At 42.3% G+C, this 26912-nt stretch overlaps 1 protein-coding gene across 2 annotated transcripts in view; it reads left to right on the top strand.

Moving 5' to 3' along the window:
• Nucleotides 1–26912, top strand: part of TRPC6 (transient receptor potential cation channel subfamily C member 6) — a 357579-nt gene that overhangs the window by 247999 nt on the left and 82668 nt on the right. For both annotated transcript variants that reach the window (XM_029602398.1, XM_029602399.1), the window contains exons 7-8: nt 549–813; nt 11930–12125. In XM_029602398.1, the coding sequence (XP_029458258.1) occupies nt 549–813; nt 11930–12125 (461 nt within the window). The remainder of the gene's footprint in view (nt 1–548; nt 814–11929; nt 12126–26912) is intronic.

Below are 26912 nucleotides of genomic sequence, written 5' to 3'. Positions count from 1 at the left end.
TGGCTAACGCAATATAATTCACAGTTTTGTGTTTTCAATATATGTTGATGTCATGCTTTGCATTTATTCATAATCTTTTATTACCCAATAATAAGTGAATGAAGGCTGTGGGGTATAATCAGTTATGTTACCAGAGTAGTTCCTCCAGGGAATCCTGAAATTTCGAACAGCTCAGCTTTGCTCTGCCTTGGAAAACACTGCAGAATCCTCATGAGATGCTACTCTGACAACAACAGGGATGTCTCCTGTCACTCATGTAATCATGCATAGGACTGACATGTTATCGTATGGTGCCAAAGACTTTCCTTTAACAACAGCGACTTCAGTTTGCCTCAGACTCGGAGGCAGTTACAGCCTAGTTATGGCGGAATGTGCGCCATCTCTTGCATAATATGCATTATAGATAAATTCTTGGGATTTCTTTGCTTTCAGTTGTATTATTATTTTTTTTCTGCAATGTATTACAACGGTACTATTTTCCACTGGTAAAAAAAAAAAAAAAAGAAAAGAAAAGAAAATAGCAACATGCAAAATCTGTTTTTTTCTAGCCAGAATAAAATGGTTGCCGTCTGATCCTCAAATCATATCGGAAGGCCTTTATGCAATTGCTGTAGTTTTAAGTTTCTCCAGAATTGCCTACATTCTGCCAGCTAATGAAAGCTTTGGACCTCTACAGATATCACTTGGCAGGACTGTAAAAGACATCTTCAAGTTCATGGTCATATTTATCATGGTGTTTGTGGCCTTCATGATAGGAATGTTTAATCTCTATTCCTACTATCTTGGAGCAAAGCAAAATGATGCCTTCACAACGTAAGTGATGTTCCCTGAAACTATTGCACACCGTTAACTATGAAACACACATGCCGATCACGTAGTTGTTATTGTTCTTTAAAAAAAAAAAAAATTAATCAGCATTGCTTTTTCTTACTAAATCAATGATGTCTCAAAAATTTGATTTGGAAAGCAGGAAAAAAAAATGGGATGATATGTTTGCTTCCTAAATTGTATTACTAGGTTTTCTGGGAATGAATAAGTAGAAATGGTAAATGCTGATTTTCTTGATGACAAAGTGATTTGCTCAAAAGTTGTTCTTTACTACCTTTGATCCCTTTCATGTGACATGCCACTTCTTGGCTTTACAGCATTTTTGCATTCTATGTAATAATTTTCCTACAATAAAGAAATTTCAAGGGAGATTTCTTCAGAAAGAACTAAAAAAAATGAACTTTCAAATGTATCCAAAAGCATTTCTAAAGCTAGCTTAAAAAAAAAAAGCCCATCTAAATAGACAGGGAAGATACTATATGAGGCTTATGACTAAACGTTGAATGTCTTCAGGATTACTAAGATCCCTTTCTCAAGTATTACACTACATGGCAGAACTTTATGATGAATCTGATGTGAAGCATTTACATTGGTCATGCTGACTAAATGTTTTAGGTTTAAAGGTATTTGGTCCTTTAAAAAGTTTGGGCACCAGATCCTGTAAGGGGGAGTGTTATCCTTCAGTATAAAAGGGGTAGTTTGGTTGGTCATCATTGGAGGAAACCCATCAGGGGAGTGAGTTCAGCCCAAAGTACCCTCTCAGTGAGAGGATCTACGGGGCCTTTCTGCCTCAAGGGGACAGGCCTCAGGCGGTAAACTGTTCTCTAAAAGGACAGGCAACACTTTAATCAGGATGGACCCAGGCTGCTGACGCTAACCTTTAAAAAGTAGATAGAGCAGCTTTTAATCTAGAATAAGGGGAAAAGTTGACAGTCAATCAGCAGTGCCTGGTTCGAAGGGAGGTATCTTCAAATGATACTAATGAAAAAGGAGAGATAGAACATCCCAACAGAAAGGTTCCAATAAAAGCAAAAATAGTCCATGTGCCTATAAGTAAAGAAACACCTGAGTTAAAGGATTGAAAATTATCCCTGTCAACTGATATGCAGGGTGTTAATATAGACAAAAAAAACATACTTTGTATGCCAATGCAAGAAGCCTAAGAAGTAAAAAGGGAGAGTTAGAGTGTACAGACCTGAATGCAGAGGTAGACATAATTGACATCTTAGAGACCTGTAGGGTTGTGCATTTGTTTCAATGTATTGGTAATCCGCAACATATATGCCATATTCGTTGTATTCGTGGGAGTCGCAAAACGTATGGCGAACCTCCACGAATACAACGTATCACTAATGAATAAACCCCCACCCTCCTGACCCCCCCCCCCCCCCCCAAGACTTGACAAAAGTCCCTGGTGGTCCAGCGGAGGTCCTAGAACGATCTCCTGCACTCGGGCCGTTGGCTGCCGGTATTCAAAATGGCGCCGATAGCCTTTGCCCTTACTATGTCACAGGGGCTACCAGTGCCATTGGTCAGCCCCTGTCACATGGTAGGAGCACAAGATTGTGCCGGCCGTCCATTGCTCCTACCATGTGACAGGGGCTGACCAATGGCACCGGTAGCCCCTGTGACATAGTAAGGGCAAAGGCTATCGGCGCCATTTTGAATACCAGCAGCCGACGGCCCGAATGCAGAAGATCGCTCCAGGTCCCAGATGTGGTAGCCCTGCCAGGCCCCGAGGAGCAGGATGCTGAGGCAGGGTCCCAGATATAGAAGCGCTGAACCAGACCCCGAGGAGCGGGGTGCCGAGGCAGAGTCCCAGGTGTAGTAGCGCTAAGCCAGGCCCCGAGGAGCGAGGTGCTGAGGCAGAGTCCCAGATGTGGAAGCGCTGAAGCAGGACTCAAGGAGTGAGAATGCAGAGTCAGGAACCCGATGAGCAGAGCAGGATCCGTAGAACAAGAACAACAGATCCAGAGCACTGGAGCAAGCACCAGCTAGGAACCAGGGAACTCATTGCCAAGTCAGTTAGTGGTGGATGGAGGTAGTCTTTAAATATCCAGACCAGTGATGTCATCAGCCGGGGACGAGCCTGATGTTCCCACCATTGGCCCTTTAAAGGGAGGACAGATGGCACGTACGCATACCTAGGGAGGCCCAGGGTGGGAACGTTGATCGGCAGCAATTGGTTCAGGACATGATATAAGAGGGAGCCATTTTGGATTTAAATCTTAGTGAAATGCAGGATTTGGTGTGAGAAGTAACAGTGTTGGGGTTACTTGAAAATAGTGTTTATAACATGATCAAATTTGCCTTAATGACTGGAAGGGGGACAATAAGTAAATCTACAGCACAAGCACTAAACTTTTAAAAGGGAGACTGATAAAATGAGGAAAATAGAAAAAACTGAATGGTGCAACTACAAAGGTTAAGAGTGAACAACAGGCATAGACATTAAAAATACTATATTAGACACGAAGTCCAGATGTATTCCACGCATTACGAAAGGAGAAAGGAAGAAAGGAAGGCCAAACGACTGCCAACATGGTTAAAAGTTGCCAACATAGTTAAAAGGTGAGAGAGATTTTATTTTATCCAAAAGAACTTTCTTCAAAAATTAGAAGAAGGATCCATCTGAAGAAAATAGGAAAAAGCATAAGCATTGGCAAGTTAAATGTAAAACATTGATAAGACAGACTGAGAGAATTTGAAAAGAAGCTGGTCATACAGGCAAAAACTCATAATAAAAACATTTTTCAATATATTCGAAGCAGGAAGCCTGCGAGGGACTCAGTTGGACCGATGGATGATCAAGGGCTCAAAGGGGCACTTACAGAAGATAAGGCCATTGTGGAAAGACTAAATGAATTATTTGCTTCAGTGCTTACTAATGAGGATGTTGGGAAGATACCACTTCTGGTAACATTTTTCAAGGGTGATGATTCAGATAAACTGAACCAAATCACAGTGAACACAGAAGATATAGTAGGCCAGATTGACAAACTGAAGAGTAGCAAATCACCAGGACCAGAGGGTATATATCCCAGGGTTCTGAAAGAACTCAAAAATTACATTTCAGATCAATTACTAGTAATTTGTATCCTATCATTAAAATTGTCCATTGTACCTTAAAATTAGAAGGTGACCAATGCAACCCAGATATTTAAAAAGGGCTCCAGGGGTGATCTGGGAAACTATGCTGTAAACCGCTGAACCTGGCTTCAGTGCCAGAAAAATCATGGAAAATATTCTAAAGAACAATATCACAGAACATATAGAAAGAAATGGTTTAATGGGACCCAGCTACCATGGATTTACCCAAAGTAGCCTTGCCTCACCAACCACAGGATTTTTTAAATATAGCAGAATAAAGAACCGTGGCTAGAAAAGGGGTGGGGGCAATAGTGTGCACCCCACTGCATCGCAGTGCATTTTCACCCGCTGTGGTTGAGGCCACGGCACACACTATCGCCCCCATAGCACCCCTGCAAAAGGTGTAGATATTTCCGGTGCTACTGCTGGCGATAAAGTGTAAACATTATCACCTGCAGCGCAACCGGCCCCCAAATTTTTTAATCCCACCCAAATCCCTCCCCTTTCCTTCATTTAAATTATATCACTGCGATACGGTCGTTATCACATGTGTTAGGGCATTATCACACACGATAAGACCCTAATGCACACAATAACGGCCCATCGCGTTTTGAAAAATTACTCCCCCAAGACTGGGCATCCAAATGGCAGATGAAATTTAATGTGGACAAGTGAAAAGTGATGCACATAGGGAAAAATAACCCACGCTATCATTAAATAATGTTAGGTTCCATATTAGGAGTTACCACCCAAGAAAAAGTTCTAGGCGTCATAGTGGATAATAAATTGAAATCGTTGGCTCAGTTTGCTGCAGTGGTCAAAAAAGCTAACAGGAATTATTAGGACAGGAATGGTGAATAAAACGAAGAATGTCATAATGCCTCTATATTGCTCCTTGATCAGACTACACCTTGAGTACTGTGTGAAATTCTGGTCACAGCATTTCAAAAAAGATATAGCTGCACTAGGAAAGGTACAGAGAAGGACGACTAAAATGCTAAAGTGAATGGAATGGCCCCCCCTATAAGGAAAAGCTAAAGAGGTTAGGGCTGTTCAGCTTGGAGAAGAGACAGCTGAGTTGCGGGATATGATAAAATTCTATAAAATCATGAGAGTACTAAAATGGGTAAATGTGAATTGGTTTTTTTACTCTTTCAGATAATACAAGAAATAGGGGGCACTTCATGAATTTAGCAAATAGCACATTTAAACAAATCAGAGAAAATTATTTTTCACTCAGTGCATAGTTAAACTATGGAATTCCCTACAGAGGATGTGGTAAAGGCAGTAGTGTAGCTATTGCTAATTTGCTATTGCTATTGCTATTGCTAAATCAAGTTGACTTAGGGAATAGCCACTGCTTATTACCAACATTAGTAGCATGGGGTTTATTTAATGCCAGTTACATGTATCCTGGATTGGCCACTGTTGGAAACAGGATGCTGGGCTTGATGGATTCTCGGTCTCACCTAGTATGGTACCGTCTTATGTTCTCCATATAAGAAAGCAGCCAAGCAGTGGTGTCTCCTCAAGGAGAAAGAACAAGGGGACCTGAGCTGAGTATGGGTGTTAGAGGTGAACATGAAGTAGCATGAGACGATCACAGCTGGTGGGAAGTGTGTTATCGGAGAACTGCAGTAGGGCAAGAGCCTGGTTACTGGTGAAGTTCCTGCCGATAGCTTGGATAGGTGTTGGAGAAGGAGATTCTGATGTGGGCAGAGTCTCTGGATCTTTGAAAAAGAAAGGCAATGTTGGTCACAATATATGTGAATAGTGAGACTGTGATATCCATGGTTTCTCATAGAGAATGGATACAATTTGATGGCAAAATAAGTGATGGGAATGTGAACATTGTATTTTATTTATATTCTTGTAAACTGTTGAAAAGAAGAGGGAATAGAAGATGTTTTGAAAGTGAATATGTTCTCTTTTGTATAAGGAGATAATATGGGGTAGATTTTAAAACCCCTGCGCCGACGTGCCTATTTTGCATAGACCGCCGACGTGCGCAAAGCCCCGGGACGCGCGTGGCTATGCGCGTGGCTACGCGCGTATCTTATAAAATCTGGTGCACTTTTGTTTGCGTTGGCGTATGTTTTGAAGATCTATCTCAGCGATTGTAAAAGCATTCATGCCTGTACTTTTCTCTGTCTCTTTGTTACTGTCTCAGCCTAGCTGTGTAAGCCTACGGCCCTTATTTAATCAGTGAATCAATTCTACTCTATTTCATTCTCTTAGTACTGGTTTATCCAGAACAATAAATATTTGTCGGTTTAGTCTAAACTATTGGAGTGAGTGCCATCTTCTGGTGTGAGGGATGAGGAATGAGAGGTCATAGAGGTGTCCTCTATGGGTGAGAGCCTTGTCCAGCTAGATATGGTAGTTCACCCTAAGACATCTCTGGGTCTGTGTCCACTACACAGTCTGCTTGACCCAAATTCCTTTTGAACCATATACTAGGAGACTGGCACCTGACTTCCACATGTCAGACCCTCTCAACATTTTGTGTGACTCTCCGGTTACAATATAAGATGCATCCAAGCTAATTGATTCCCCTCCTGGGGTAGCCTATTGTATCCACCTTGTTTTCAGACTGTTACTGCAGACTGTGCTCAGGGCCAGTACTTCCTGTATTCAAATTAGGCGACGGCCTAGAATGCCAAGATTTAGGGCAGCAAAATTCCCCCAGTGAGGTCGAAAGGGCTGTTGTTCCAGAACCAATATTTCCAAAGAATAGGAGCTCAGTCCTGGAGCCACTGCTGGGGTAGGAGGAAGTGCTGTGCTGGAGCTGCTGCCCATAAATAATTTGGGGATTGGGGGTGAATAGCCGAACGTTTGCCTAGAGTGCCACGTAGGCTTGCACTAGCCCTGAACATGCTACATTTAAACTACAGTAGAGTTCAACTCTATGTCTCCTGTTGTTTAGAAGTTTTAGAGTTTGTTTTAAAATTTAAATTTCAAGGATAATAATGTAAATAAAAATCAATAGTTGAATGCCATTGTCCAGAAGGCTTGTATTTTATAGTTGTAAAGAAATAAATGAATTCCATTTCTCTTGTTAGAACATTGTAGCACATTCCATAAATTAATTATTACTATTAAGTTTAATTCTGTCTTCAGGCCACTGTTAATCTGCATTACTTTCTTCAGGGCTCCAAATATGTTTAAAAAATGTGCAGTTTACATTTCACAGTGGAATAATCAATATTATTATTATTATTATTATTATTAATAATTCATCTACAGAGCTCTTTTTTGTCAAAAGTGATATGCAGATCTCAAAAAGGCAGAAGCTTTTCTAAACCTAATTTAAGTTATTTCCACAGGACTCTTCTCAGCAGATTGCAATTCATCCATCATACCAGGACTAACAGCCCTAATCTTATGAAAAGTGCCATGGGATCTTAAGAGGGCAATAATCAAAGCCTTTTTCCTGGGTAAAATGCAGTTTTATCCCCATAAATGGGGTTTTTGGTTATTGACAATCCTATTCATTGATATAGGGCATGTCATAAACATGGGTACTTTTACTGGTGCAATTTTGGAGGTAGGGTTTGCTTGGAGGAGCACTTACCCAAGTAGTTCTGAATAATCAAACTTACCCGCTTAAGTTTGCCTTGACAAATTAACTACAGGTGCAACTTTCTACAGGTAGGTTTCCATAGGCAATAACCAAAACAAAACGATCCACGCAACTTTGATTAATCCGTCAGACCCCCTCGGGTAGTTTTGTTATTTAATGTCCACAGGATAGAGAAGGCCTTTGTTCAATATTGTGCACAAAAAATAAAAGCCTCAGTAGCTCAGTATCACTTTTCTCAAGGCTGGCTCATTGGTTATATCTAGGTTGGAAGGGAAGCGGGCTTCCTTCAGCGGCAGCCTTTCGAGGATCCTACTTCATCACTAACCAAGTCAGTTATTTTTCCCACCAGACTTACCTGCCTACCTTTAGCCGAATAGAACCAAATATCAGGGCTCTCTGGCTAATGTAATGTCCCCAGAGTCACCTCTTTTTACCTAGCTAAAGTTTGTGTAGGTAGTGAGTTACCCAGATAAAATTTAGCAAGATAGCGGGGAAAAATTTCTAAATTTCCAAAAGTTACCCGACGAACCCTTTGAATATCAACCTCATAGTGTCAAGGTAATTTTTCCATTTACTCCTTTTCTGTTGTAATTCTTTTTGACACCAAAAAACCCCCATAAATATATTAACATATCGCTGAATCAAAACAACAAGTCAAATGCTCTGACCTTTAAAGTACCATAGTTTTGCTGAGATTTTTAGCTTTGTCTTTGTCAGACCCCAAACACTTTAACATAGATTCACACACAAAGTGACCATAACAAATTGATAAAGGAAATAAGTAGGCTGCAGTTATATTAACATCATGAACTTTACAAATCTCAAGATTACTGCAAAATTGAAACCGTAATCCTTCAACATATCATTTCAGATAATGTACCTCCCATCCCCTTACCAGAATAGGCCATAACTCATTTCTGCCATTCCACAATCTTGACATATGTCTACAAGCCTATATCACAACCTTTTGGTGCTACTAGCCCAAGGCCAGTGTCCACTGCCGAACTCAGTCATCTGACCAATTAGTGATAATCTAGCCATGATGAGGTAACTGTACCCTGCAATCTCGTCCACTGGTACCCTCCAATCTGTGATGCTGCTAGAGTAAAATTGGCCAGCCCCAAAGTGACCCATGTTAACACTAGGCCACTCAGATGCTGAGTCAGAGCTCCCAAGTCGCCTATCCAGGACCGGTGCAAGCCTATTTGGCACCCTAGGCAGCCCTTCTGCTATTCACCCCTCTCTCCAGCCTCCAACTTATCTGGTGGTGGCAGCTCCAGCACAACACTTCCTCCTACCCATAGAAATAGCTCCAGGAATGTGCTCCCTTCTTTGGTAGTATTGGTTCTGGTACAGTACACCCCTTTGGACCGCACACTGGTGGGATTTGTATATCTACAAGAATGTCGGTATAGAAAAAATAAAAATAAATAAATAAAATAAATTTTATTTTGCCGCTCTTGAAATATTGGTGCTCTAGACAGCTACCTAGTTTACCTAAAGAAGAACCAGACATGATTTTATCTCTCTCCTACAGAGATGCTCGTAGACTCACAACCTTCACCTGAACTGAACTCTGAAACACTGGGCAAGTTGTCCTAGGACTAATCCCATGAAGAGAAAACGGCACTATTCCCATTATCTGCAACAAATGAAAATCATTATCCATCCACCTCTTACTCCCCAAACCCATAACCTAGCAACAACTCCAAAACTACAGAAAGCCATACCAAAGTGAAAACCCAGGGTGATGGGGCAGGAAGAGTGCTACTGAGCTGACACTGACTCCCACTCTTGCCCTGATCCCACTAACCTGCATGCAGAACTGGCTAAGCAAAGACACAGTCCCTCCTATGAGAATTTCCCACCAGCATGAAAAATTCCCATCATCCCTCAAAGCTGGAACCTCAGTAGTTAAAATCATCCTAGCTAAACCCTAACACCACAATATACATAAAATATATGTAGGAAGTGGGTAACTGGATAACTCAGGGAACTGAGTTCAAGTCTGGTTCAGATCAGTAGTGACCAAATGTGATTAGGATATGAAAACCAATATGGTGGCCAGTGTGAAATGCAGACTGAACAGCCTGCTCATCTTTTGATCTCTCTGGAACAGGGTAGATTCACATTGGGGCAGTGTGGAAAAGCTTGTACTGCTCCAACTCAGGCTATACCTATTTTGAGGATAAATGTGCCTTCAGCACAAGAATTAAATTCACTAGAAAAATAAATAAACCAGTAAAACATTTATTTGATGTTACAGAATAGAACATATTTATATATAAAATTATTTGATCTAATAAAACTAAAACTAAAGAAGCTGACTCATCAGTTTAGCTGCAAATACACAGGCAATGTCAGGAGGAAGGTTATTTTATTTGCGGAGTGATGAATTTAGAGTTATTAAATTTTGACCTATCATGAATGAAGCTGATTAGCTTGACTGCTGCTTAGTGTGTATAAAAATATTGCTGAAATCTGTTGTAATGGAGCTGATGCAGTAACAGTGATAAACAAATTAATCATCCTTTAAATAGAAAAAGAATAGTGGTTTCCACGATCATTTACAATAAATTACCTACAATATGACAGACAAACTAGGCACTAATTGCTTTTGATATAAATATGAAATAATTAGAGACATAGCATGCCATGCCACAATGGCTGACACTAATTAAATATCATAGGGCCATATTCAGAAAGCACTTCTCCCCGTTGTATGCACATGGGAATGGGAAGAAATCTGTATTGAATAAGGCCCTTCAGAGTGTTCGTGGAAAGCAGCAGGACGGGTCAATGTTGTTTCAACCTGTATAACGTTTCTGCTGCAAAAAACAAAACAAACAAACAAAAAAAAAAAACAAATGAAAGTTAAAAGAAATGTTTTTTTTTTTAACTTGTAAAAGTGATGCAACCACTTTCATATTTTGCATCAAGGATTACGTTTCATTTCATTGCAGTGAAATTAGTTTACATTTCAGTCTATAATCTGAGAAAACTGTTTTATGCTTTGGCATGGATTTGTTTTTCTTTGTGGTGCAACAGCAGAGATATACAAAGTGAAGCTATACATAGATATACATACCAGAATAAGAAGAATAGCCTGCCCTGAGCCAGTTCTTGTTGAGTTGCATCTGAGGCTCCCTGGTTTCAGTCTGCACAGATAAACAACTGTAACCCCTTTTGATGGTAGAACCCAGATAACAGTTTCATGAGACATATCTCAAGTTTGTATTTTAAGTGGAACACTGTAGTTATGCCATAAGATGTAATTTCCAGGGTTTCTGCATGGGGGCAAAGCATACTTTCAAAGCCCTTCACATTGCTTAGTTTTCCCACTTTTAAGTATTTGCACACAGCACTGATGATCACAGTTTAGAAAATAGTCACTACTTATTGAAACACACAAGAGTTTTTGGTAATTTCCAAAATGTCTCTTTACTGATAAGATGCAATTGATGAAATAAAGTTCTTTACAGCTGTGTACACCGCTTTTAAGATGGTACAAGTGCTTTTAAGTAATTTTGTGACTTCATACAGTCTCTCATAAAGTCAGCAGGTTAAATCCAATTGAAAGTTTCTTTAATTACTTGATGCCATTCCCCCCATTGGGACTAGGATAAGTTGGGTTCTTCCCTCCCAATGAAGCTAAACATATTAAAGCTATGTATCAAAGACATAGCTTTAATATGTTTAGTCTTTTGTCTCCTACCTCCTCATTGCAGTATCAAGGGTGATACTTTTTATTCCTCTTTCCCCAATCTTCAGTAGATGTTCATGGGCCATTTTGGTGGACCGCTCCTCGCTTCCCTTCCTTCTTCTTCCTGTCAGGATGGCTGGAAGACATCCTATTCTTATATCTTGATGATCTCAGGGTCCTCTTGCAGGAAGGGGACCTCTCCCATTGAATTGAAGAGCAAATTTAAATAAACTTAACTGAGTCCCAGTTGGGTACTCCAAACGTAAATAAATCAATTCAAGAAGAGAGAGTGGATTGGGAGGGTGGAAAGAAACTCCCATCCAAATCAAATGCTCTATGGAGACAGAAGTTAATTAATAGAAAATTTAAAGAACAGCATATGATATGCTGCCTCTGCAAAAACAAAAGGAGAATCTACAAGGTTAAATAGTGCCAAGGCATCATAAGCTAGAGGGACCTGCTATTCACCAACTTCCACATGGGGGAGCTACAAATCCACTGTTATCCCTAGGTCTATCCCTACACCAATGGTAAAATCTTCTAGTTATATTCTGGTAGGGGACTAACAGGGTCCCTAGACAAATGACGTACATTCCTGTTGTAAAAATCCTGACAGTGTTTCTTTAAATACGATTGCAGCTAATATTGTTTATGCTGCAGCTAATTAGCAGGATGTATTTGCTAATGTAGCTTTATGTGCTGTTGCTATATTTGTTTACTTTCAGGGTTGAAGAAAGTTTTAAGACCTTGTTCTGGGCTATATTTGGACTTTCAGAAGTGAAATCAGTTGTCATCAATTATGGGCACAAGTTTATTGAGAACATTGGCTATGTCCTTTATGGAGTATATAATGTTACCATGGTAATTGTTCTACTGAACATGCTCATTGCAATGATCAACAGCTCCTTTCAGGAGATTGAGGTAAGCATTTGTGTTTGATTACGTCAGTATGCACACAATTTTATTTTGTGTTTAAAATGAACACCGCAGTTTCACATTTAAAACTTATCTTAATGCTATGATAAATCCTTGCATCAGTTCTCTGCCCAAGAAAACACATAAATACCCTCCTAAACAGAAAAAATAACCAATTAAAATTCTTGCATAAAAAACATTTTTCGGTTATTTGAGGAACAGCATCAAATCCTTAGTAGACTGCAATTCTCTCAAAAGTTGGTTCTAATGAAAAGGACCTGTCTAAGAGAATGTGTTATTTCATATACATCCATTCTAATAGCTGGAACCGTTATAATGCCCTCTTCCTGGAAATATAAGGCAGGTTGAGAGACATAAAAGGACAATTTATCTTGAAAATAAAGAGGAGTAGTGCCATTTAAGTATTTAAATATCAAGCAGAGTACTTTAAATATAGAACACCAACTCAATGGGAGCCAGTGCAATTCCTTTATCATGGAGATAATATGTTCTCATATATTGTTACCGGTAAGTAGGCATGCTGCTGTGTTATGAACCACTTGTAAGAGAGATACCACATTATGGGGCAAAGACATGTAAAATGTATGGCAGTAGACAAGACGTGTCATAATGGGAATGATGAATAAAATGGAAAATGTCATAATGCCTCTGTATTGCTCCATGGTGAGACCGAACCTTGAATACTGTGTACAATTCTGATCGCCGCATCTCAAAAAAAATATAGTTGCGATGGAGAAAGACTAAAGAAGTTAGGACTTTTTAGCTTGGAGAAGAGACGGCTGAGGGGGGATATGATAGAGGTGTTTAAAATCATGAGAGGTCTAGAACAGGTAGATGTGAATTGGTTATTTACTCTTTCAGATAATAGAAAGACTAGGGGGCACTCCATGAAGTTAGCAAGTAGCACATTTAAAACTAATCAGAGAAAGTTCTTTTTCACTCAATGCACAATTAAACTCCAGAATTTGTTGCCAGAGGATGTGGTTAGTACAGTTACTGTAGCTGTGTTTAAAAATGGATTGGATAAGTTCTTGGAGGAGAAGTCCATTACCTGCTATTAATTAAATTGACTTAGAAATTGGCCACTATTACTAGCAACAGTAACATGGAATAGACTTAGTTTTTGGATACTTGCCAGGTTCTTATGACCTGGATTGGCCACTGTTGGAAACAGGATGCTGGGCTTGATGGACCCTATGTCTGACCCAGAATGGCATGTTCTTATGTTCTTAATGCCTGAATCAAAGCTCTCAAGGCCAATGGCTCAGAATAAGGCTTGATCTTTTTAATACTCCACATATAAAAAACTAGATTTAGATACATTTCCAATTGTGTTTCCAAAACTGCTCCCAAATTATGAATTTCCTGCTTAGGAGGTAAAATAGCCAGATTAAATTGAAATACTTTAGATGCATCAGTTCTATAGCAGTTCAATTTGGCTTCTGATTTTGAAGAGTTAAATCACAACTTTTTTAATACTGAGTGACCACTCTCAAATTGCCACCAATCTTTGATATTGGCTACTAATCTTTCAGCATCAGGTCTTAGGGGAGAGAAGAGCTGCACATTTTCAGTTTGGATATACTATGAAAAATCTATATGTAAGCCTATCAAATAAAAAGTATTTCAACATTTCTAACATGTATTTAAATCTTTGTTGACTCAATAAATATATGCAAATTGAAGCAAGAGAACTGGTCTATCCTGTTTGAGATAATTCCCTTGCAGCTGCTGCTTTGATTTGCATATCTTGGCCGCTGTACCACAGCTATGAAAATCAGCCATTGCATGGATATTTAAAATAGTCACAATAACAGCCAAAGGATAAAGGAAAAATCAAAAGATATTCATGCTTCAGTTCTGTTGTAACACATTGCGCAACTTCTCATGCCTTTTCTTCTGCTAATGTGGTAAGTGCTGAAATTTTCACTCTTGCTGTTTGCCTTGCTTCCTACCTCCCTATGACTCTGTAATAGCAGCAATGAATCAGAGGGATAAGGACCATTCTGCAATTGGATCATGCTGCTGAGGGCCAATTGTAGTTCAAGTGTAATTAGAAAAACACAGAACAGAGGTGTTATTAGACTGTAATTAGAACAATGAATGATATGTACGCCTTTCAAAAATGACAGTGCATAGGAGAGGAAAACAGCAACTTGCTTTAGCCATCTGAGATGTAAGTATTTTTCTGTTCAGGTGAATTACAGAGAAATATATGGCATGCTGCTGGTTCCTGTACATGTACACCATATATAAGTATCACTTCCATAGTCATAAAGACGTATTTATTTATTTATTTATTTATTTAAGGTTTTTTTATACCGGCATTCATGAAAGCGTTCACATCATGTCAGTTTACATGAAAACAGGGGAGTGAAGAATACAACCAATAACATAAATAAACGTGATGAAGAGATGCAGTTACAATTAACAGGGGCTAATAAACTGGGAGGAGGAAGTGAAGAGAAAAGATAAGGTTAATTATAAATAATAGTACAGTATATATACACATATATATATGTGTATATATACTGTATGAATTGAATTGCACCTTCATGTGATGGCACCGCTCCCATCTTCGACACTGCAGCGTCAGCATAAAGTTCAGGCGATGGAAGAAGGGAAAGGCCACGTATGATTGCCTAACTGGGTTTTAGGTAGGGGGTAAGGATGTGTATTAGTTTCAAATAAAATGGGACATTGTAACCAAATTTCCCATTTTATTTCAATTCGTTTCTAAACAAAAGAAAAAAAAACGTACAAAAATGTGTTTGATTTCCTTTGTTTTGTTTTAAATTCCATGGCAGACAAAAAAAAAAATAGATATCTATCCTCCTCTGTCCCCCTTCTCTCCAAATCCTCTTGTCCTAATGTTCTTTTTCTTCATAGGGTAGGACCAGTTCCCAGCCACTCCTGCCCCACTGGTGGCATTGCAGAGCAATGGTGCTGGCAGACTGAGGCCAGTGCCATTGCTAATTTCTTCTTTATAAACTGGTGACAAGACCCAGACCCTGGCCATGGTGTCAGGCTCAGTCTGCCAGCACTGCTTATCAGTAGGGACCTTTGTTTTCAGTTTTCAAGTTATTTTTCCTGGGAATTTCAATGTTATAACAAAAAACATTCAGTGGACAAATGATTTATCCATTGATTTTTTTTTTCCTTTGCGTTATAACAAAAGTCATTTTCCCACTGATTGTTTTTTTGTTATAACATTGAAATTCCCAGGAAAAATAAAATGAAAACTGAAAACGAAGCTCCCTTTTTATAAGCATAAATCCGTCAGGAAGAAAGAGAAAATTACGGTAAGAGGATTTTAGGTTGGGGAATATCAGAAGGGTGGCCAAGGACAGGCTTCTTTTGCTCTCTCTCTCTTTTTTTTTTTTTACATCTCTTTATTTATTAAAATATTCAATATCAATAAAACACTCCAAACGCAATCAAAGGTGACGTATACAAAGCGAGACAGTAATAGGAAAGATTATAAAGAAGTAAAGATTGAGAAGACTCTAAACAGAAGATCTATTATATATTAAGTAAAGTAAATCCAATTTACGTAAGACCATATTTTGTAATATTTAAAATGTTCACCTTTTAAGTCATATTGCAATCTTTCAATGTCCACTATATCACGAACTTGGGCTCTCTAATAGTCTATATTAGGGTTATGTTTCCAAAAAGTGGCAATAGTAAACCTAACTGCTAAAAGAAGCCGACTAGTTAGTGGTTTCCTGGGGACCGGAGATCCATCCCATCTGCCCATTAGCCCTAACAGTGACATAAAACGAACAGGAACATCCAAGATATCTGCAATTTCTCGCACAACCTGGAAGCGAAATTGGAGAACACCCTGGGCAGTGCCACCGTAGCTCTGCCAGCAGGCAGTATCTGAGTCAGGAAAAAGCTTAAAAAAACAAACCAGGGCGTGATATGTTCAATGTAACAGCTGAACTATAAGCTCAGCCAGCCTGTTACAGATAGATATGTGATGTGCTGTCATCCAGATGTGTTTCCACGCCTTGCAGTCTAAAGCAGTACCTACATATATGTGTGTGTGTGTGTGTGTGTGCGTGTGTGTGTGCGTGTGCGTGTATGTTTAGGAGAGAGAGATCATACCCAGCTCTGCCCTACCCGCTCTCCCCGCATTCTGTCTTCCCACTCCCTCTTTGCTCCAGAGTTTCATTTCTTTTTGGTGTAGAACTTACGCCCTGTCAGTAAGTTATTACTTAATATGATGTTTTATATGTTATGAATTATTCTGAGATGCATATTATTATTTGTTTTTCCTTTGATATGAAACATAAAAACATAGAAACATAGAAATGACGGCAGAAGAAGACCAAATGGCCCATCCAGTCTGCCCAGCAAGCTTCACACATTTTTTTCTCTCATACTTATCTGTTTCTCTTAGCTCTTGGTTCTATTTCCCTTGCACCCCCACCATTAATGCAGAGAGCGGTGATGGAGCTGCATCCAAGTGAAATATCTAGCTTGATTAGTTAGAGGTAGTAGGGGCAGTAACCGCCGCAATAAGCAAGCTACACCCATGCCCATTTGTTTTTACCCAGATTATGTTATACAGCCCTTATTGGTTGTTTATCTTCTCCCCTGTCGTTGAAGCAGGGAGCTATGCTGGATATGCATCGAACGTGAAGTATCAGGCACATTTGGTTTGGGGTAGTAACCGCCGTAACAAGCCAGCTACTCCCCGCTTTGTGAGTGTGAATCCTTTTTCCTTCTCCCCTGCCGTTGAAGTTATGCTGGATATGCGTGAAGTATCAGTTTTTCTTTTCCCCTGCCGTTGAAGCAGAGAGCTATGCTGGAAATTCGTGATGTATCAGTCTTTCTCCCATGCCGTTGAAGCAGAGAGCCATGCTGGATATGCGTCGAGAGTGAAGTATCAGGTACATTTGGTTTGGGGTAGTAACCGCCGTAACAAGCCAGCTACTCCCCGCTTTGTGAGTGCAAACCCTTTTTTCTTCTCCCCTGCCGTTGAAGCAGAGAGCTCTGCTGGATGTGTGAAGTAACAGTTTTTCTTCTCCCCTGCCGTTGAAGCAGAGAACTATGCTGGATATGCATTGAAAGGGAAGTATAAAAATGGAGTGATCAAGCTAGTTGAAATGCATCAGAAATAGAGGAAGATGGAGGTAGTAATTTGGTTATTTGGTTTGGGGTAGTAACCGCCGTAACAAGCCAGCTACTCCCGTCTTTGTGAGTGCAAATCCTTTTTTCCACATTTCCTCTTGCTGTTGAAGCTTAGAGTGATGTTGGAGTCACAGTAACCATGTGTATGTTTATTGAATAAGGGTATTGTCTCCAGGCAGTAGCCATCATTCTGGCGAGTCACCTACTCTTCATTGGCGGCCTCTTGACTTTATGGATCCACAGTGTTTATCCCACGCCCCTTTGAAGTCCTTCACAGTTCTGGTCTTCACCACTTCCTCCGGAAGGGCATTCCAGGCATCCACCACCCTCTCCGTGAAGAAATACTTCCTGACATTGGTTCTGAATCTTCCTCCCTGGAGCTTCAAATCGTGACCCCTGGTTCTGCTGATTTTTTTCTTATGGTAAAGGTTTGTCGTTGTCTTTGGATCATTAAAACCTTTCAAGTATCTGAAAGTCTGTATCATATCACCTCTGCTCCTCCTTTCCTCCAGGGTGTACATATTTAGATTCTTCAATCTCTCCTCGTACGTCATCCGATGAAGATCCTCCACCTTCCTGGTCGCCCTTCTCTGTACCGCTTCCATCTTGTCTTTGTCTTTTTGTAGATACGGTCTCCAGAACTGAACACAGTACTCCAGGTGAGGCCTCACCAAGGACCTGTACAAGGGAATAATCACTTCCCTTTTCTTACTCGATATTCCTCTCTCTATGCAGCCCAGCATTCTTCTGGCTTTTGCTATCGCCTTGTCGCATTGTTCGCAGACTTCATATCATTTGACACTATCACCCCAAGGTCCCTCTCCTGCTCCGTGCACATCAGCCTTTCCCCCCCCCATCGAATACAGTTCATTCGGATTTCCACTCCCCATATGCATGACTTTGCACTTCTTGGCATTGAATCTCAGCTGCCATATCTTCGACCACTCTTCCAGTTTCCTTAGATCCCGTCTCATTCTCTCCACTCCTTCCGGCGTGTCCACTCTGTTGCAGATCTTAGTGTCATCCGCAAAAAGACAAACCTTACCTTCTATCCCGTCCGCAATGTCACTCACAAAGATATTGAACAGGACCGGTCCCAACACCGATCCTTGCGGTACACCACTTAAAACCGCTCTCTCTTCAGAGAAGGTTCCATTTACCATCACACATTGTCTTCTGTCCGTCAACCAATTTGCAATCCAGGTCACCACCTCGGCACTCACTCCTAAGCTTCTCGTTTTATTCACCAGTCTCCTGTGCAGAACCATATCAAAAGCTTTGCTGAAATCCAAGTATATGACATTGAGCGCTCTTCCTCGATCCAATTCCTTGGTTACCCAGTCAAAAAAGTCGATCAGATTTGTCTGACAGGATCTTCCCCTGGTGAATCCATGTTGCCTCTGGTCCATCAATTCTCCGGACTGTAGATAGTTCACTATTCTCTCTTTCAGCAGAGACTCCATTACTTTTCCCACCACCGAAGTGAGGCTAACCGGTCTGTAGTTGCCAGCCTCCTCCCTGTTCCCACTCTTGTGAAGCGGGACCACCACCGCTCTTCTCCAATCTCTTGGCACCACTCCCGTTTCTAGGGATCTATTGAACAGGTCACACAGCGGACCCGCCAGAACATCTCTGAGCTCCCTCAATATCCTTGGATGAATCCCATCAGGCCCCATGGCTTTGTCCACTTTCAGGTTCTTTAGCTCTTCCCACACATTTTCTACTGTAAAAGGATTTTCATCTATTCCACTTCCCTCCAGTTTTTTGTTGTGTAGAGATGGTCCTTCTCCAGGGTCTTCTTTAGTGAACACAAAGCTGAAGTATTCGTTTAATATTTCTGCCATTTCTTCGTCTGTCTCCACACATTGGAGACAGTACCTGAATGTAACTCACCTTGAGCTACAATTGAAAAGGGCGTGAGCTAAATGCATAAATGTATGTAACCGAGAGCCATTCTTCAGTTGCTAGCATGCCCAGGGAAGCATTAGCCAGAACAGGTTAGTGGATGGGGGAGGACCCAGTCAGGTTTCAGTTTGAAGAGCCTGGGAAGGCTGTCCCCCTAGGAGGCTTTGTAACAGCTCTCTCCTGAGAGTCTGGAGGCAGTCCCTTATACGTTGTAGAGAGTTAGGAGATAGTGCGGAGCTTACCTTTTTTGAGGGAACAAGCTAACCCAGCCTGAGATTCCTGACCAGGGTCGGGAGGGTGGTTCTGCCAGTCTGTGCCATAGCTGGTTTGGATACTCCTCCAGGTGGTTTTCAGGATTTCAGGCTTTTAATGGTCGGAGCTTTGCTGGACACCTGGGCCTTTCTTGGACTAAGGGCACTGGGAACCCTGTGTCAGGGATGTCCAGGGAGGGGGAAGACCTACCCCAGAAATGTTGGTGACCCGTTGTGGGGAGGAACTCCGGTGTTATATTTGGTTAAGGGAAGAGACTATTACGTTAGACATCCAGGAGGAAGATTTTTGACTGCCCCTTCCTACCTGCAGTGGAGCAAGGTAAGAAAAACCTGCATCCAGGGATCCCTCCCATAATGGATTCAGAGGAAAGTCAAAGACTGAGACAAACTAAGAGTGGAAGAACTCTTAACAGTGAGTAACAGGACTGTAAAGATCCCAGCGGACACCAATCTGGAGTCTTCAGTCCCTGAGGAGAGAAGAGAGATTACAACTCTGCAAGGACAGGATTTTTGGTCGTCCGTGGAAAGGGTTTTCCTGCCCAGCTTAAAGATTGCCCTGCCCACCAGGACCACCATCTCATCTAAACCAGGAGGGCGGTAGGGTCCTCTGCAAAGATTCCTGCACAGATAAGAGATAAAGGGGCGGATTTTAAAAGCCCTGCTCGCATAAATCCGCCCGGATTTACGCAAGCAGGGCCTTGCGCGCCGGCGCACCTATTTTCCATAGGCCTGCCGGTGCGCGCAGAGCCCCGGGACTCGCGTAAGTCCCGGGGTTTTCCGAGGGGGGCGTGTCGGGGGGCAGGGCCGATCGCCGCGGCGTTTCGGGGGCGTTTCGGGGGCATGGTTTCGGGCCGGGGCGGTCCGGGGGCGTGGCCGCGCCCTCCGGAACCGCCACCGGATCGCATCTCCGCGCGCCAGCAGCCCGCTGGTGCGCGGGGGCGTCAGTCCGGGGCGTCAGTCCGGGGGCGGGACCGAGGCCTCCGGCACAGCGGCCGTGCAAGTTACACCTGCCAGAGGCAGGCGTAAAAAACAAAATAAAGGTGGGGGGATTTAAGTAGGGCTGGGGGGCGGAAGGAAAGTTCCCTCCAAGGCCTTTCCAATTTCGGAGCGGCCTCGGAGGGAACGGGGAAAGCCATCTGGGCTCCCCTAGGGCTCGGTGCGCAAGGTGCACAAGTGTGCACCCCCTTGCGCGCGCCGACCCCAGATTTTATAACATGCGCATGGCTGCATGCACATGTTATAAAATCAGGCGTAGATTTGTGCGCGCCAGGTTGCGCGTAGCTTTTAATATCTGCCCCGGAGGTTTTAGTGAGTTTTAATTTGCTGGTAAATAAAAGTTCATCTGAACTATGATATAGAAATGTTGCTTGTAGTAGATGCTGACAAAAGTAAATGTTTTGCTTTGATTTTGATAGCCCACCTAATATTGTGCCATTATTTGGCAAGTATAAGCCTAGGGAAGCAAAGGCCTCTAATCCAGTAGCAAGACTGCCTGTTATTGTTTTTTCTTTCCCTCTTTTTAACAATACTTCTACTATAGGGAAACAATAAGCTAGCAGAAAGAAAAAGATGTTTTCAGAAATGAGTGATGCTGCTGCGCTGAGGGTTCTGTGATGGTGCTGTCCACCGCCCTTGAAGGGATCTGTGTTTGATTCCTGGGTCACCTGGAGCTTGGGAAGCTGCAGACGTTTATTAACAGCCACTGGGGCCGGGGATGCATTCCCAGTCATCAAAGTACAATTGTAGGGTGCTAGGAAGGGTCCTGGTATGCATAGTCCCCTGGTCAAGGACTGCTTTTCTTAAATATTCAGAGGTTCTGAAAGCAAGATTAATAAACATTCAGAAAATCAAAAGGAGTCCACAAAGTCATGCAATGCCTGGAAACAAATGTAAAAGTGAAAAATGGCATGTTTATTCTTCATAAAAACTACTGAACAATCTCATAAATGTTAAGGGGTTTTGTGGAATCATAGTTAATAATCATGCCAAAAAAAACAACACCACACATTCTATTCTCTCATCAACAACGTCTTTTCGTTAAGAAAAACTAAACAAAAAAACTCCTTAAATGCATAAAGGAAGTTCACTTAATTGTAGCTCAAATAAGTAAACAAATGAAGAGCCAAATACTCTGAGAAAGATGGACAAAATGGCTGTAACCAACCTTGAAAGGTCAGAACTCCAAATATTTCCAGCACTCTAATACCCTTATTTAGGGACCTACATTTTCAGTTTTTATTTTAATGTGCTTGGGAATTTCTATGTTAGAACAAAAAAATTTATTTCTTTTTCCACTAATATTTTTCCTGTGTATTTTATTAAAGTCATTTTTCCACTGACTTTTTTTGTTAGAGCATTACAATTCAGTCAAAATACAATGAGACTGAAGGTCCCTAAATATGATCCACGTTTTGTCAGAAAACTACTTTAAAGAGACTCATCGGAGAAAATATACGTCTTGAATCCAAAGAAGCATTAGTTATTACCAATCCAATGTACAAAAGAACAGAATAGCATCTTGAATACAAATACATATTTCAAAAGTATAATATTGAAAACATATTTATTACTTGTTTCGCATTATAAAATAGCAACTGTGAAAATAATATCACATGGAAGGAAAATACTGTAACCTGCATTGATTTGCATCCACCATGGTGGGTTCATTCTGAACATTACTGCACTGAAGATTGCTAGTATATAAAGAAAAATAGGAGCATAGCCAGAACTTCATTTTTTTGTGAAGCCCAAGGTTAACATGGGTGGGCGCTGTGGCCTGCCCTCTGCCTCACTCCCATTCTTTACTCCCATTCCATGTGTATAGCGAACCTTTTAGCGCTATACCAGTTGCTGTTGTGGTTCATACCGATTGTGTATACCGCTCATCATCTCCACTTCCCATTGGCTATTAGAGGCTACAAAACCCATTTAATTTCCGGCGACACTCAGTATCTCAATTCCCTTCACTCTATTCCTGCCCTTTCTCTGCTGTTACTCACTCTAACTCTCTGGTTAAGGGTTAGTCTCTTAGGCTGCTGAGAAACAATGATGTACATAGACTTCCATCTAGCCCAGGCGTTCCTCAATTTTTTAAGGAGCTGAGAGGAGGGGGGATACATAATTTACTGCCAAAAGTAAACAGAAAACCTTCGTTGGCCTAAAACATTTACATGTCTAGACTAAGATCAGTGGTGTTTCCCTGTTCAAGTTATCCCCCTTGAAGGTGTAGGAAATCAATGGACTGGCAACAATGTTATCATACCTGCTGTCAGAGCAACACTGGAAGCAGCCAAGAGCAAATAAGAGACTACTGTGTCCGGCTGGAATTTCAAGTGTCCATGATGGGAGTGGGGCAGATTGAATCGAGGTTGCAGGTGGGTGAGATGGGTGGGGTGATGGACAGGAGAGGCTTGTGATTTTCAAGAAAATATTGGGGAGGGTGGTTAATAGCCAGCCTTTGGGTGCTAGCATCTGTTTCTCTTTAAAATATTTGCTGGGCTGGCGTGTTTGAGGGATTGGGTGCTACACCTATACTTATTTTAAAATACTTTCTGGGGTAGAGGGCTGGAGAATTGGGTCTGAAGGCCCTAAAATTGTTGGGTTTTTTTTTTCTTATTTTGCAATCTCTTAGGCCTGGATTTTCTAAGGTCACAGACCTTAGAGAATCCGGCGGTAACGGGGGCGGGGGAGGGGGAGCGAAGTGGGGAGCGGGCCTGCGAAAGCTGGCAGCGATCGCACCACCACGGTGTTATCGCTGCTGGCTTTCGCACCCAATAGCGCCACCGTGAAAGGAAGTGCTATCGGGCGTGCTTCTGGTGGCAATAAGGAGTCTTACCTTTCGCCGTCAGCGAAATTGTCGCGGAGTCCACCCCGACGCCGCCCCGACTCCTCCCCTTCCAATGTGAACTCCGCCACAACTCTGCCCCGATCTAGGTATCACACGCGAAAAGGGAATTTTCGCGTGCGATCCCTTTAGAAAATGACCCCCTTAACTTGCTATATTTTCAATATAGCCAGATAAATAGTAAGTTATTCATCTACATGAGGTCGGATAGCAAGACTGCACTGAGGCACTCTTACAGATATCCAATGGCTTATCCAGCTAAAACTTGGCCAGGCATTGGGAGGATATATTTAATAAACCCTAGGTTTGCCTGGCTAAGCTTTGGGCTTAGCTAGACAAATCCTTTAGCATGTTGACCTCAGAAAAGATTAAAAGTTACACATAATCCCTTGTTGCACATATCACTGTATTCACATTATCTCATCAAAAGCATGTTTTAAGAATACACAGAAATAAAGGTGAACAAATAAAAACAAGTGGCCAAACATGGCAGCCAAATTACTTTATCCATGTGTTGCATTCGGCGGTCTACAGGCTAACCCCGCAGACCGCCGTCTCACTCCTTTGGCTGGGCCCCCAGACATGGCAACACACCACCAGCACTCTTTGTGGCAGGACACCGCTCCTCTTCGCAGCGACATGCCACCGACGCCCTCCTGCCTCGCTCCTCCTTAGGCATGCACATGCCCGTCGCTACTGTATTTAAAGGGCCCATGGTGGGAAAAGTCCCGTGGCCCTTCCTGATGACCTCATTCAATCAAGTCCATAAAAGGCCCTCTTGACCTCTCTCTCATTGCCTCAGCAACAGGTCCACCTACTCCTGAAGTACACAGGAATCGCAGGCAGGATCCTCTGTCATCAAAGTACTGGTCAGCTGTACCAGTCTGCAGATTTCCTCCATAGCAGTCTGTCATCATCTTGTCTTCTGTTCCAGCACCTTGTCTTCTGCATTCTTCTTCCACCTTGCCCTCCTGCCCTGATTATTCATCCCCTTTTATGCCCTCAGACAAATACCTGGTCTGACCTCGGCCTGATCTCGGATTCTCCTGACCACTGCCTGCCTCTGACCTCAGCCTGACTTCAGATTATCTAAAGTTAGTTGGATAACTTGTCCCAGATATTCAGTGGGGTGAACTTCCCACTGAATATACTCAGCTAGTCATCTGGCCAACTTTAGTCGGATAATTGAAAAATGGAACTGGCTATGTCTGAATATAGCCAATAAGGTTCTTTAGTTATCCGGCTTGTGTGGCCAGATAATTAGCTACTTAACCAGATATCTTCAAAAGATAGTCAGCTAAGCTGTGCTGTAACATTTTTAAAAAGAAATAAGTGGGCCAGCGGCTGAGTCTCTCCCTTCTGCAACATATTGTAAAAGATGCCCTCGTTGGGCTGTGCAACACCCACTCCCCCCAAACCTTTCCTAAATCCCCCGTCTGAAAGTACATTTAGCAATCTGTGTCCACCCTGGAACCCTTCCACCCACCCACCCACAGTCCCGTCTACTCGGGCCAAAACCCTAACCCTCCCCAACCCCCCTGGACTTCATCCTACCTCCTTTCCCCCTACCCAAACAACACCCCTGTTGGGAGCGAAGTCAAAACTCACTCAATCCCAGCCGCTCCAGTGCTGGAAACGTAAACTGCCTGCAGTCTATGCTTCCAGCGCTAGAAGAGTGACTTATCACCACGGGTTACTCTCCTAGTGCTGGAAGTGTAACTGTGGATAGCTTACGCTTCCAGCTGTCAGAAGCAGAGAGGGGAGAGGAACATAGAGCAAAGCTGTCGTGCAATCTAATGACCACATTACCTATTCTCACATCACTCTGGTCAAACCAGGTAAGACATAGGTACCCTTAGACCATAAGCACTTCTGTCTACAACAAAAGTCCACAACTAGCGACAGAGTGATCTACTAGAGCCGGTTACAGTGTGGACAATTCAAGGGGAGGGGGGGGGGAGTGCCTTTAGTAAAGGATCTAAGGACACAAGTTACAGAAAATCTCCTATGGGTCCACCCTGAAAAAATAAAACATCAAGAAATCTGCAGACTGGTACAGCTGACCAGTACTTTGATGACAGAGGATCCTGCCTGTGACTCCTGTGTACCCAGAAATGTTTGTTTTGGCAGGTCAGAGCTGCACTCTGTGACAGTCTGCAGCTCTGACCTGCCCACAGTCTACAGCTCTGACCTGCCCAAACAAACATTTCTTCTGGGTACACAGGAGTCACAGGTCAGCTGTACCAGTCTGCAGATTCCTCCATAGCAAAGACAAACTGACCAACTGACCAAAGCAAAACAGAATGAGGTGACCAAGCAGTCCGGGATTTATAGGCCGAGGATAAGAGAATATGGTAGAGACATGCAGTTACCTCAGATATATCAATAAATCACACGGAACAAACGTTTCAGAGGAAACAATGCTGTAGAACAGGAAATCATGGTGTGAGTCAGAAGGAACCCCAGCAAATATTCATGGAAAGGGCAGTGGATGCATGGATCGGCCACCCAGGGGTAGTGAGGGAGACTAAAGCAGTGGGAGAATTTAAGAAAGCTTGGGATAAATACAGAGGACTCCTGGTTATGAAGAATTGAGGGGTAAGGCAGTGATCAGCTGGGGGTCTTTTGCCTAGGAATGGAGTCGGGCAGATCAAATGGGCCTTATGATCCTTATCTGCTGTCATAGTCTATCTACTAGATAAATGAAGCTTGACCGACGTGCCGCAAATGTGCAGTAGAGAGCAGCTCTACCGCACATGCGCAGGCGAGCACGTCGGTCAGAGCTTGCCCGTAACAAAAATGGCATTGGGAGGAGTAGTAGCGGCGGCGGCGAGGAGCGGCAGCAAGGAGCAGTAGCGGCGGTGGTGGCGGAGGGGGAGTGACTGAGGGGAGGGGGAGGGAGTGACTGGGGGGAGGGAGGAGGGAGTGACTGAGGGGGGAGGGGAGGAGGGAGTAACTGAGGGGAGGGGGAGAGGGGAGGGAGTGACTGAGGGAGGAGGGAGTGACTGAGGGGAGGGGGGAGGGAGACTAGAGGGGGAGGTGGGAGGGAGAATAGAGGGTGAGGGGAGAATGTGGTGGGAGGGAGGAGAATGAGGGGGAGGGGAAGGAAATGACCGAAAATTTTTTTAATGTAGCCCGTTGTTACGGGCTTAACGGCTAGTGTTTTTATAAAAGATGTCTCATTAATGTTACTTATGCTAGTTATAGAGAAAAGAGGAGGGTACATTCCAGCCAGCCAGCTGTGATTTACTGACCACCCGGAAACAGTCTTATACCTAATGTCTGAGCATTATGGTATTCTGCCACCAGTAAAGCATCCTGAAACCAGTCAGGTTCTCAGGATATCCGCAATGAATATGCATGAAACAAATTTGCCTGCAATGACTGGTTTAGAAGACAGTTCCTTTCTTTGCAAAGCAAAGCTCTGTACTGCCACATTTTTGTTCTAGCACAAGGGAATATCTGGGATATAAAACTTTGAAAAAGAAAAAGGTCAAAACTATTTTGAAAATGCAAATTACACATTGTATAATGTTTCAAAAAAATATAGGTTGTACATGAATATCTTATTAATCAACTAAGAGAAGGTAAGTACTTGGATGTGAGAAA

Source organism: Rhinatrema bivittatum, chromosome 5 (genome assembly GCF_901001135.1).
Source record: "Rhinatrema bivittatum chromosome 5, aRhiBiv1.1, whole genome shotgun sequence".
In the NCBI taxonomy this organism is placed as follows: Eukaryota; Metazoa; Chordata; class Amphibia; order Gymnophiona; family Rhinatrematidae; genus Rhinatrema; species Rhinatrema bivittatum.
The sequence above is the reverse complement of the archived record's forward strand: the minus strand, read 5'-3'. Positions and strand labels throughout refer to the sequence as shown.